The sequence below is a fragment of the Sapajus apella genome, unplaced genomic scaffold (genome assembly GCF_009761245.1).
Source record: "Sapajus apella isolate SASKATOON/1434 unplaced genomic scaffold, GSC_monkey_1.0 scaffold17, whole genome shotgun sequence".
In the NCBI taxonomy this organism is placed as follows: domain Eukaryota; kingdom Metazoa; phylum Chordata; class Mammalia; order Primates; family Cebidae; genus Sapajus; species Sapajus apella.
In genome coordinates, this window is record NW_022436957.1 from 20,324,460 (window position 1) to 20,337,022 (window position 12,563).

At 41.0% G+C, this 12,563-nt stretch overlaps 1 protein-coding gene across 4 annotated transcripts in view; it reads right to left on the reverse strand.

Annotated features, from left to right (window-relative positions):
- The window catches only part of PCYT1B (phosphate cytidylyltransferase 1, choline, beta), a 102,666-nt gene that overhangs the window by 58,987 nt on the left and 31,116 nt on the right, over positions 1-12,563 (reverse strand). Inside the window, exon 2 of one of the 4 annotated variants that reach the window (XM_032286155.1) lies at positions 8,252-8,326. The exons of the other annotated variants lie outside the window; for them this stretch is intronic. Coding sequence (XP_032142046.1) covers positions 8,252-8,326 — 75 coding nt within the window. The remainder of the gene's footprint in view (positions 1-8,251; positions 8,327-12,563) is intronic. 4 annotated transcript variants of the gene reach the window in all.

Here is a 12,563-nt window from a genome sequence, read left to right on the forward strand (position 1 = left end):
TTTGAGATGAAGTCTTGCTCTGTGGCCCAGGCTGGAGTGCAGTGGTGCGATCTTGTATCACTGCAACCTCCGCCTCCCGGGGATTCAAGAGATTCTCCTGCCTCAACCTCCCAAGTAGCTGGGACTGTAGGTGCCCGCCACCACATCCGCCTAATTTTTTGTATTTTTAGTAGAGACAGGGTTTCACCTTGATAGCCGGGATGGTCTAGATCTCCTGACCTTGCGATCCACCTGCCTCAGCCTCCCAAAGTGCTGGAATTACAGGCATGAGCCACCGCACCCGGCCAATTACTTTCATAGTATCTACCCATAATTCATTTTCCGAAATCCAACAAACACTGTTTGAATCCTTCCTGTGTGCCAGGCATTGTTCTGGCTTCTGAACAAAACATCAGGGAACAAAACAAAACAAAAAATTTTGCCCTCATAACACTTAAAGATAATAAACAAGCAACAAAAAAGAACATAAAATAGTAGTAGTTTAGTTAAAGGGTGATTAAGTGCTACAGAAAAAAATAAGGCAAGGAAAGGGAATAGGGAGTGTTGGGGGTATAGCTGTAAATACGATAGTCAGAGAAGTTGATGCATGTGTCAATATATAAAGGATCAAGTAAGCCACGTGGAGAAAGAACATTCCAGGCAGAGAAAACAGCTAGGGCAAAGGCCATGAGACAGGAACATGCCTGGCTTCTTCCAGGAATAACTAGAAGGACAGTATGCTTGGAGGAAGCAAGCAAAAAAGAAAAGGTGTAGTCAGAGGTAAGGCAGGAAGAAAGGAGATGGGAGGCACCCAGTTGCGTGAGCCTTTTAGGACGCTGTAAAGACTGGCTTTCACTCTAGGGAGATGAGGGTCATCAGAGCATTGTTTCGTTGTGTTTTGTTTTTGAGGTGGAGTCTCACTCTGTTACCCAGGCTGGAGTGCAGTGGCACAGTCTTGGCTCACTACAACCTCCGCCTCCCAGGTTCAAGCGATTCTCCTGACCCAGCCTCCCAACTAGCTGGGACTACAGGCATGCGCCACCACACCTGGCTAATTTTTATATTTTTAGTAGAGACAGGGTTTCGCCATGCTGACCCTGACCTCAGGTGATCCACCCACCTCGGCTTCCCAAAGTGCTGGGCATCAAAGCGTTTTGAACAAGGCATGACAATGATCTGGCTTAGCTTTAACAGGACCACCTGGCTAACATGTTGAGAATAAACTGTAAGAGGTCAAAGGTAGAAATAAGAAAGCCACCAAGGGGTCTGGTATAATAGGCAAAAGAAGACAGAGGCAGGGGTCAGGGTGAAAGCAGTGGAGGTGGTAAGAAGTGGTGAGATTCTGGACAGATTTTGGATATATAACACCTGAAATAGATTGGATGTAGGATGTGAAAGAATGGGAGGAGTTAGGATAATTCCAAAGTTACTGGCCTGAAGACCTGGAAAGATGGCATTGCCATTTTCTAGGACAGGAAAAACACTGAAAAAGTAGGTCTGGGGGTGGAAAGGACAACAAGGATGGGGAAAGTAACAATTCCATTTTCACAGATTCTGTTTGCCACACCTGTGAGATCTCCAAGTGGAGATGTCAGGTAGACAGTTGGATGTACAAGTCTAGTGTTTGGAAGAAAGGACTAAGCTAGAGCTGGAGGTTTAGAAACTGACAGAGTATATGATATATAAAGCCATTAGACTAGATTCACTCATTCAGCTAAGGGCATGGATGCAGGTAGAAGAGAGGTCCAGGTCATCAGATAAGGAAACATAGTATATTTCCGCTCAGTCTCTCCCTGCTATTAGGGAAGCTCTAAGAAAGCAAGGACTTGGTCTGTCTACTCATTGCTGTATCCCTATTCTCCAGAGCAGTACCTGGCATATAGAAGGTCCCTAAATATTTGTTGAATGGAGGAATTTAAAGTCACAGGAGAGAGAATGATTATTGATAAAGACAAATACAGGATTTAAACTCAATAAAATAAATACATTTGTTCATCTTTCATAGCTTTTTCTTATCATCATAATATATATTATAGAAAATTTAGGAAAGTTAAGAGAGGAAAACAAAAGTCACCAATAGTTTTTCCTACTTCCCAGAGACAACCATAGTTCACTTTTTCTATATTTCATTTCAGGCTTTCTGGTATGTCACATATACATATTAACAACTTTGGAATCTTGTTGGATAGACAGTTTTTTTCACTCCACATATTATGATTATCTTATCATGTTAATTAGTTTTCAACCTCACTAATTTTGATAGCTGTAAAATATTTCACTGAAAAAGAGCCTTAATTTAAATACTTCTCTATCATTGAATATTAAATGATTTATATTTTACTAATATAAATAACATTCTAAACATGATTCTGAACCTCTGATAATTTCCTTATGATAGATGCCTAGAGACTGAATTACTTAGATCAGGGGTATGAACATTTTAAAGATAAATATTTGAAGAACATTTCAACATGTATTGGTAAATTACCTCCTACAAAAGCTGTATCATTTTTACTCACATTACAATGTATGAAAGCACCTATCTTGCTGCCATCTCACTGGCATTGAGTATTATCTTTGTCAATTTTATAGACCAAAAAACGGTATCATGCTGCTTCAATTTGCATTATTTTGATTACAAAAAGATTGAACATTTTTCAAATGTTTATTAGCCATTTGTATTTTCCTCAGAGAATAATCTCTCCTTTGCCCACTTTTCTACTGTTGAGAATAAGTATTTTGAAGTTGGTTAAAAGCAAAACAAAAGCACAGTTTAAAAATTATCTTAAATATCTTTTAAAAACACATTTTCCAGGCTGGGCACAGTAGCTCACACTTGTAATCCCAGCTGATTGTGAGGCAGAGGCAGGCAGATCACCTGAGTTCAGGAGTTCGAGAGCAGCCTGGGCAACATGGCAAAACCCACCAAATATGAAAAATTAGCCGGACATGGTGGAGCACGCCTGTAGTCCCAGCTGCTCTGGAGGCTGAGGTGGGAGAATCGCTTGGTCCTGGGAGGACAAGTCTGCAATGAGCTGTGATTGCATGCCACTGCACTCCAGCCGGGGTGACAGAGTGAGATGCTGTCTCAAAAAATAAACAAAAAACAAAACACACATTTTCAGACTTTATTTAGAGTTTCCACATAAAAAGTTCATTTTTTTAAACCAGTAAACCAGTGCCTGAACACTCGTATCTAGGTCAGCCTAGTACATGCTGCCCTTCTGGTGATCAGAGATCAGAATTTTTATTATGCCCTAGGGATACAGGCCTCCTTAAAACACTGACCACTCATAAAACATAACTCCATCTCATGTGGCCCCTTTCCAACCTCACAGCAGTGAGTGAATTTCAAATAGCAAGAAGACTCATAGTACTATAAGTAAAACCACATTTCATTGATTCTAAAATATACATTTCTCCCCACATTTTAACGTCTCTGAGAGTAGGAGGGATCTTACAAAAGATATTATCTTAAAATCAATGTTGGCCATTTTTTTGCATTGTAGCGCTTTTGAAATGGAAGTGCAACTTACAATGAATAGCCTCTTAGACTCATGAAATGCATACATGCTATTAACAATAGAAAACAATCTTTACCTAAAGATAAAAATTCCACGCTCTAAATAATTTCTTTCTTAGGCAGTTGAACTTAAGGAGTTTATAGTGACATCAATAACAATCTTATATCATATTCATATCCCACCTCCTTCCTCAAAGGACTTGAGGTGACTTAAAAAGTAAAATTTGAAAGTTTAAAATAATAGCTGCAAGATCTGGGGTGAGGAGGAGAAATATATTTGTTTTTTTCAAGGTTGGGGTCAAATGAGCCCCAAAGAAATGCATATCACAGTCCTCTACATTTCAAAAAGGTAAGACTTAAAGCCATTTTGTAATGGCTTTAAGCTCCCAGCAGAGTCACAGCAAAGAAACAAAGTTAATATTGTCCTTAAACGCAAAGCAAAATAGCTATTGAGGAAAAGCACAGCGTTCTCCTGATGCTGAGTTCTGAGAGAAATTCCTCCCGTGGTGCTACCTTAAAGGCCATGCTGGGTGATGCTGTGGTGACATCGGTACTGACACACTCAACAACAGCCTCCTGGTAGAGACAGTCTTGTTTTTTCATGTTTGTCTCCATAGTGCCTTCCATGCAAGGCAGAGCCCCAGCACCAAAAAGCAGTTCCGAAAAGGATTTTCTTCAAGGGGCCAAATGAACGTACAGTCTGAAAATACAGTTCTTTCTCCCTGCTGGCTGGATCCAAGGGTAAGACTTAGAATACCTAGACCAATGTTTTCTAATGTGGGATGCTCAAGACAATCCATTAGACAGCGACGCTTGTGTTTATACTGCAGATCCTCCAATAATGTCATTTTGTTCAATGTCCTTTCATTATAATGTTGATGAGAAAAAAAAATATTTTGGTTATGGGTCAAGGCCATTGTCTGTGTGGGATTTTCATATTCTCCCTATGTCTGTGTGGGTTTTCTCTGGGTACTCTGTTTTCCTCCCACATCGCAAAAATGTACACATCAGGTTCATTAGTGTCTTTAAGTTGTCCTAGTGTGGGCTGGGCACAATGGCTCATGCCTGTAATTCTAGAACTTTGGGAGGCCGAGGCAGGTGAATCACCTGAGGTCAGGAGTTCGAGACCAGCCTGGCCAACATGGTGAAACTCTGTCTCTACTAAAAATACAAAAATTAGCTGGGCATGGTGGCGAACACCTGTAATCCCAGCTATTCAGGAGGCTGAGTCAGGAGAATTGCCTGAACCCGGGAAGGGAAGGTTGCAGTGAGCTGGGATTGCACCACTCCAGTCTGGGCAACAGAGTGAGACTCAGTCTCAAAAAAAAAATTGTCCCAGTGTTGTAAGTGTGGTATATTTGTGAGTGTGCCCTGCAATGAGATGGTGTCCTGTCCAGGTCTGGTTCCAACCAGGTGCCCTGAGGTGCCACAATAGGCCCTAGTCACCCACTACCCTGAACTGGAATAAGCTGGTAAATAATTATCTTGTTTTTATTAGTCTTTTAAAAATGTATATATAGCTCACATGTATTTCAATGTTGAATGATACTAGGAGTGTTTTGGTCTTTATTTAGAAGTGTGGTGGTGAAGTAGCTTCTTTCTCAGTATAGTTATTGATTTGTGGTGACATGCCTGAACCAGCCAACACTGTTTCTGCTCCAAAGAAGGACGCCAAGAAGGCGGTGTGACCAAGAGTCAGAAGAAGGATGGCAAGAATCACAAGCATAGCCACAAGGAAAGCTACTGTATATACATTTACAAGGTACTGAAGCAGGTCCATCCCAACTCTGGCATCTCATTGAAAGCCATGAAGATCATGAACTCATTTGTCAATATCTTCAGGTACATCATTCCTGACACATTACAAGTACTTGACAATCACCTCCAGGCAGAGCCATACAGCTTGTGCCTGCTGCCTAGGGAGGATGGCCAAGCACACTGTGTCTGAGAATACCAAGGCTCTCACCAAGTATACCAGCTCCAAGTGAATAACTTCTACTTTCAAAAACCAAAGGCTCTTTTCAGAGCCACTTAAGCCACGTACAGAAAGACAAATATTGCATGTTCTCACTCACATGTGGGAACTAAACAAGTTGATCTTATGGAGGTAGAGAATGGAATGATAGATACCACCATCATTGAGATAGTGGCTGGGAAGGGTGTGTGGGTGAGCGGGGTTGGGGATGAAGAGAGGTTGGTTACTAGGTACAAACATACAGTTAGATAGAAGGAATAAGTTCTAACATTTGATAGCAGAGTAGGGTGATTATAGTTAACAACAATGTATTATATATTTCAAAATAGCTTGAAAAGTGGCCAGGCCCGGTGGCTCACACTTGTAATTCCACCGCCTTGGGAAGCCAAGGGGGGGTGGATCACCTGAGGTCAGGAGTTCGAGACTAGCCTGCCCAACATGGTGAAATCCTGTATCTACTAAAAATACAAAAATTAGCCTGGTGTGGTGGCACACATCTGTAATCCCAGCTACTCAGGAGTCTGAGGCAAGAGAATCGCTTGAACCTGCGAGGTGTAGGTTGCACTGAGCCGAGATCGTACCACTGCACTCCAGCCTGGGCAACAGGGTGAGACTCTGTCTCAAAAAAAAAAAAGTTAGAAAAGAAGATTTGAAATGTTCTTAATACATAGAAATGATAAATACTCAAGATGGTGGACACCCTAGGTACCCTGACTTGATCATTACACATTCTATGTATGCATGTAACAAAATTTCACATGTACCCCATAAGTATGTACAAATATAATGTAATAAGGCCAGGTGCGGTGGCTCACACCTGTAAGCCCAGCACTTTGGGAGGCCGAGGAGGGTAAATCACTTGAAGTCAGGAGTTTGAGACCTGCCTGGCCAACATGGTAAACCCCATCTCTACTGAAAAATACAAAAATTAGCTAGGCATGGTGGCATGTGCCTGTAGGCCCAGCTACTCTGGAGACTGAGGTGAGAGAATCTCTTGAACCCAGGAGGTGAAGATTGCACTGAGCTGAGATCATACCATTGCACTCCAGCCTGGGTGACAGAGCGAGACTTCGTCTCAAAAAAAAACAAATAAAACAAATATAATGTAATCAATAAAAAATTTAAAAAAGAAGTTTGGTGACTTTTTGTGGCCAGAAATATGCCACAGGAACTTAACTCTTATTTATATAAATTAGCCTATGGTAAAATCGGTTTCATTCTACATCCTTTTGCTTAGAGTTAACAGTTTCCAAGAACCTCTTGATAATGTATATGTATTTATTTTTCATGTCAAAAAATAAGAAAAGAAAAAGCTTCACAAAAACCAAGAAAAATATCTATTTTTGTTTGTTTGGAGACAGGATCTTACTCTGTCACCCAAGTCGGAGTGCAGTGGCACAATCACCGCTCACTGTGGCTTCCAACTCCTAAGCACAAGCAATCCTCCTGCAACAGCCTCCTAGGACTACAGGCACATACCACCGTGCTCATCTAATATAAAAAAAATAATTTTGTAGAGATAGTGTCTTACTATGTTGCCCAGGATGGTCTGAAACTCCTAGGCTCAAACAATGCTTCCACCTCAGCATCCCAGTGTTGGGATTACAGGCATGAGCCATGACACCTGGCCTTCTAATTCTAAGATATGGATTTACACTGATGCCCCATCTCTGTCAACATCAAATACATGGGTATCCTAAAGGGAACGTGAAAGTTGGGTGGCTTGCATCGCCTGGCATTTTTTTCATTTGCTTTCAGCTTATTGCAATATACTGCAGTTCACCTGAGCCTAGATAAAGGTATTTGTGGATTACATTATCTAGTTTTAACTAAATCAATGCACGTAAGATCAGCAGGTAGCTTAAAACATTTCCTGCAATGAAATGGGAAAGCAAAGATAATGCAAGCACAAGTGAGTAACAAGAAAATGGCAGAGCTGACCCTTCTACTCCCTGTATAAGTTCTGCAGCCACTACATTATCAGGTACGAACATCAATAACCCAATGTGATCTGACACGAAGATAGCTGAATTGAAAATTATCGCACAGAAGACTATTAGAAATATCTGCTACCATTAGCGTTAAACCTCACCTTGAGATATTAGCTAATGATGGTATGAAGTTACTATAATTAACATATTTTTTAAATGAAGCATCTAGAACATGAAGACAAACCTCGATGATTTTTTTCATGTTTAATGTTTTAATGTTTTGAGTCATGTGATACTCAATCCAGTATGTCACAAAATACTGTTACATGAAAAGATAAATGTTTAGAAGGCTTTTTGAGTTTCCATAATTCAACAGAGAAAAAAACAAAAGTCTCATACCTCTGCAAAATCATCTGTTCTTCATGCCACAGTAAAACTAGCTGCTCTAACGTGTAGAGACAAAAAAAAAAAAAAAACTGATGTCAAACTAAAATGCATTCCTTTGTCAGCAAATATATTTAGAAGACATATAGAAAACATTGTTGAAGATTGGAAGAAACAAGCATTAGAACAAATTATGCAGTGTGGGAGGTTTGCAATACACTTGGATAGAAGTACAGATATTTCTAACATGTCTCAGCTTGAGGTATTTGCTAGATTCTATTTCAATAATAAAACCTCTTTTTTTCTGAGTCACTAAAGGAAAGATGTTCCAAAGATGATATTTTCTGCAAAGGAGATGATTTCTTTGACAAAAACAATATTTTACAAGAAAACTGTAATGACCAGTAAGGTGATTGCTTTGCCCTTGGATCTCTGATCTCCCACCTATTTGAGAAGTACCTGTCTGTCTTCTTTTCCTGACTCTTTGTCTATTGGATCTCTAAATGTTGTTCCTTGGGGTTCCATCCTGGAAGACTGTGGGGTAAAGTAGATTAATGTAACCAGATTTACTGCAGCAATAAGCAGATAAAGGGAGGGATTCTCACAGCTTTAATTACAGCTCTTCTATTTCCACCCCCCCACCCCCACCCCACATCCTGATGTAAAGGCTCTGGGTCAGCTATTTTCTAGAATTCACCCTGTAGCAGGATTATTCTGAGGTACTCTTGCTACCTAACCAGTGCCATTTCCTTCTTCCATTTCCATCCGTTTCCTTCTCAGTCCACAACCTATCCGACTGTGAGGCCAGGCATAGTTACACAATTGGGGACCATGGATTTTAATTCACAGATTACCTGACTAGTGCTGGACTGGTCCTAGAAATAATGTGTTTCGTTCAAGGGCTCACCTAGGCTCTCTTTGGGGCTGGATATACTGGCCCCTGGAAGGGCTGAGCACTTTGAAGCTCTGTTAGCAGGCCAAGAGCTACAGTTGTTAAGTAGGATGTGATGCCATTCCTTCCAGTGTTATCTATTAGATCACCAGAATTATTTGGAAATGGGAAATATGTTATAGAGTGTTCCCTTTCTTCATTATTGTGAATAATAATATCTTTAAACTTTGTACTAAATAATAATATACAAATAGCAAAGTATACATATCAGCCGGGCAAGGTGGCTCATGCCTGCGATCCCAGCACTTTGGGAGGCCGAGGCAGGTGTATCACCTGAGGTCAGGACTTCGAGACCAGCCTGGGCAACATGATGAAACCCGGTCTCTACTAAAAATACGAAAATTAGCTGGGTATGGTGGCAGATGCCTGTAATCCAAGCTACTCGGGAGGCTGAGGTAGAAGAATCGCTCAAACCTGGGAGGCAGAGGTTGCAGTGAGCCAAGATCACACCACTTCACTCCAGTCTAGGTAACAGAGCAAGACTCTGTCTCAAAAAAAAAAAAAAAAAAAGTTCTCATATCCTAAGTGTGGCTCAATGGATTTCATAAACTGAGTACACACAGCACACACATCAAGTAATCTAATACTTTCAGCATTCATCCCATGCTTCTGTCACTGTGCTGATTTCTAATATCAATGGTGAGTTTTGCCTATTTTACTTTATATTTTATGAAATGAAATCATGTGGTACCTATTATTTTGTATCTGGCTTCTTTCATTTAATGTTACATTTGTGAGATTCATCCCTATTCCTGCATGTAGTTGTAGATTCTTCAACCTCACTGCTCTCCAGCATTAAATTGTATGAATATACTATGATTTCTTTATCTATTCTGCTTCTGCTGGGCATTTGAGTAGTTTCCAGTTTGGGGTTATTATGAATAACACTGCTAAGAACATCCTAACACTAGTTTTTTTGGTGGCCATATGTACAAATTTCTTAGGAATGGAACTGCTGGGTCAAAATATTTACTTTGAAGTTCTAGTTTTACTACAAAGAACATAGATATCTGATTTATTTCTACTCCTGTTCCCAAATACAGAAGATATGAGCGGGAAGGCTAAATAAAGCATCTCTCAAAGTGCATCTAAGCACATCTTGCTTACAAATCACCTGGGAGCTTGAGCAGACAATTGTTTACTCACTGAGCTTTGAGAACTATGTGTCATGGAAATAGGGGGCTTTAGAAGTCAGACAAACCTAATTTCAACTCCCAGCTTAATCAGTTAATATTTGATCTTTGGGGCCAGGCGCAGTGACTCACGCCTGTAATCCTAGCACTTTGGGAGGCCAAGGCAAGTGGATCACTTGAGGTCAGGAGTTCAAGACCATCCTGGCCAACATGGTGAAATCCCATCTCTACTAAAAAAAAAATACAAAAATTAGCCAGGCGTGGTGGTGGGCACATGTAATCTCAGCTACCCTGGAGGCTGAGGCAGGAGAATTGCTTGAACCTGGGAGGCAGAGGTTCCAGTGAGCTAAGATCACACCACTGCACTCCAGCCTGGGTGACAGGACAAGACAATTCTCAGTATATATATATATGGAGAGAGAGAGATCTTTGGGAAATTGATTATTTCCTTACTTATGAGGAATAGTAATGCTTATTTCATGGGTCTGCAGTCTGGTTAAATGAGATAATACATATAGAGTATTCAACACGGTGCCCAATACAGTGTGTACTGTGAATGGTTGTTCCATTCCCTGACTTGCCCAAGGAGAGAAAGGAGTGAGACCACTAGCCTCAAATCCCATATAGAACAATTACCTTATAACTGAACAATTTGGAGACACAATAGAATTTATTATTATGCGACTGTGCCTACAGTCAATATTAGGCACACTAGAGATGAAACACAGAAGCCCGCATGTACCAGAAACGGGCTTTCAACATCATTTGGTTGGCAATAGGCTGTACACATCACGCATGATGTTTCTATTCACTTATCATCGTTGTTGTTATTTTTCTTAAATGACAGTTTAAATAACCCTCAGCATCCTTTTATACTGATGTCAGGTTCAGCATGCACGAATTACTGAGTAGAAAACAAAAACACCAAGTCAAAGACTTTGACGGGAGGGAGGAGATTATATGAAAATGAATTCTGCTCAATAGGCTAGCCCCGTGTGGCCCTGCACATTATTACACAGGTGCACACTACCAGGGCTCATTGCTTTATTTTCTAATCACTGTGTTTTCAAGTCTGCCTTCAAGATCATTGAGTACTAAACTGTCTCTTTATCCCCAAGCAAGGTCAGCTTCCCAGGCTCCCATACAACCTGGTTCACGCTGGGATAAAGAGGAAGGTAGGAATGTTAAAACAATAATGCTATGGTCTGAGCCCAGCAACGGGTAATCAGATCCTAGCAAGGTAGAGGCTGTTACCTGGGAGATTATTGGAAGAAAATAGGCCTAGCTTGCAATGACTTAGTTTGTTTCTACCTTCCTTGCTTTTTCCTTTTCATTCTTCCCCCCGGTGATCTGATGGAATAACTCTTTTTCTACTTTTATTTCCCTAGCGGTTACTAAGAAGCTTTGTGTGGGCACCAACTAAAGATGCAAGAGTTTTGGGACAATGGCCTGACCCGTTGCTGGACTTTGACCCCAAGTAGCAAGCTTAGATGGATAGCATTGGTTAAGAAAGGCCCCTACAGTTTAATGCGATACTGCCATGCCTCAAAGAAAGCCCAATGTTTCAAACTTCTGTATTATGAAATAGATAAATTAGGAGGCTACTGTTCACATTAAGAAGAGATTCAATGCAGTTTCTCTTAACAATGAAAAGAACATTCCGTATATGATTAGGAATGTGTTCAACCTTCCTGAGGAAGCATCTGAAGAATAAATCAGAAGACAACGGAAGTGTTTTGTATAACATCAACGTCAAATTCCAAAGTGCTTGTAAACATTTGTTATTCATATTTAGCCAGCATGTCTTACCATAAAATCATGCAACCTGTTTTTACCCCAAATGTATAAAAGCAACAGGAGGTGAGGAATGGGGTAGTCCTGATTTTTGATAGAAGTATGAGCTCAAACAGAACACACTGCAGTAGACCAACTTCCAAGGCAATGAAAGCTAGAATCACAGTCTAAGGATCTATCCAACCCATTGTGGCTGACAGAATGCGGCCCAGAGAGGAAAGTGATTTGCTTAAGTGCACACAATAATTCCATGGCAAAACTGACACTGGAACAAGACTGTGGGCGCCAGCAGGTTGAGACCAGGCTTTAGCATATTTGTCTTACCAGCCCCCTGCCATTTCACTATAGGCTAGTTCCGCTCTGCCTGGCCAGATCTAGATTTGGCTGGATGAGCATTGGTGTGGAGCCCCAAAGGCCACAAGGGGGCAGATCCATTTTCTCTCATCACCAACCCAGCCTTTCCACTTCTCCCTATCCACAGCCTAGAGGACTCAGGAGAAGACATATCCTGAGGCTAGACCCAACTACCCAGGCTCTCCCAGAATTATACTTCTGCACCAGCCAGAAATAAGCCATCATGATTTTGCTTCTACCTTCACAAATGAAAAACAGAGGCTATCAGATAGAGAGGCCTTCAACTTTCAGTACCCTTCCTCTTATAACTTATTCTTACCCAAACCATGCTTGCCAGTTTCCTTACCAACACAGTGGGAGAGGTGTCTTTTTTCCTCCCTGAAGCCAATCCTTCCACTTGTGCACTGGAGCCCAACCTGTCCAGCCTAAGAGACATTCCTTTCATCGGTTGTCCCCATCATCTTTACCCTTTTTCTCTCCCACCAGCTCTTTTCCATTTATATTTAGGCACCAGTTGCTACCATCTTAAAAGAATGAG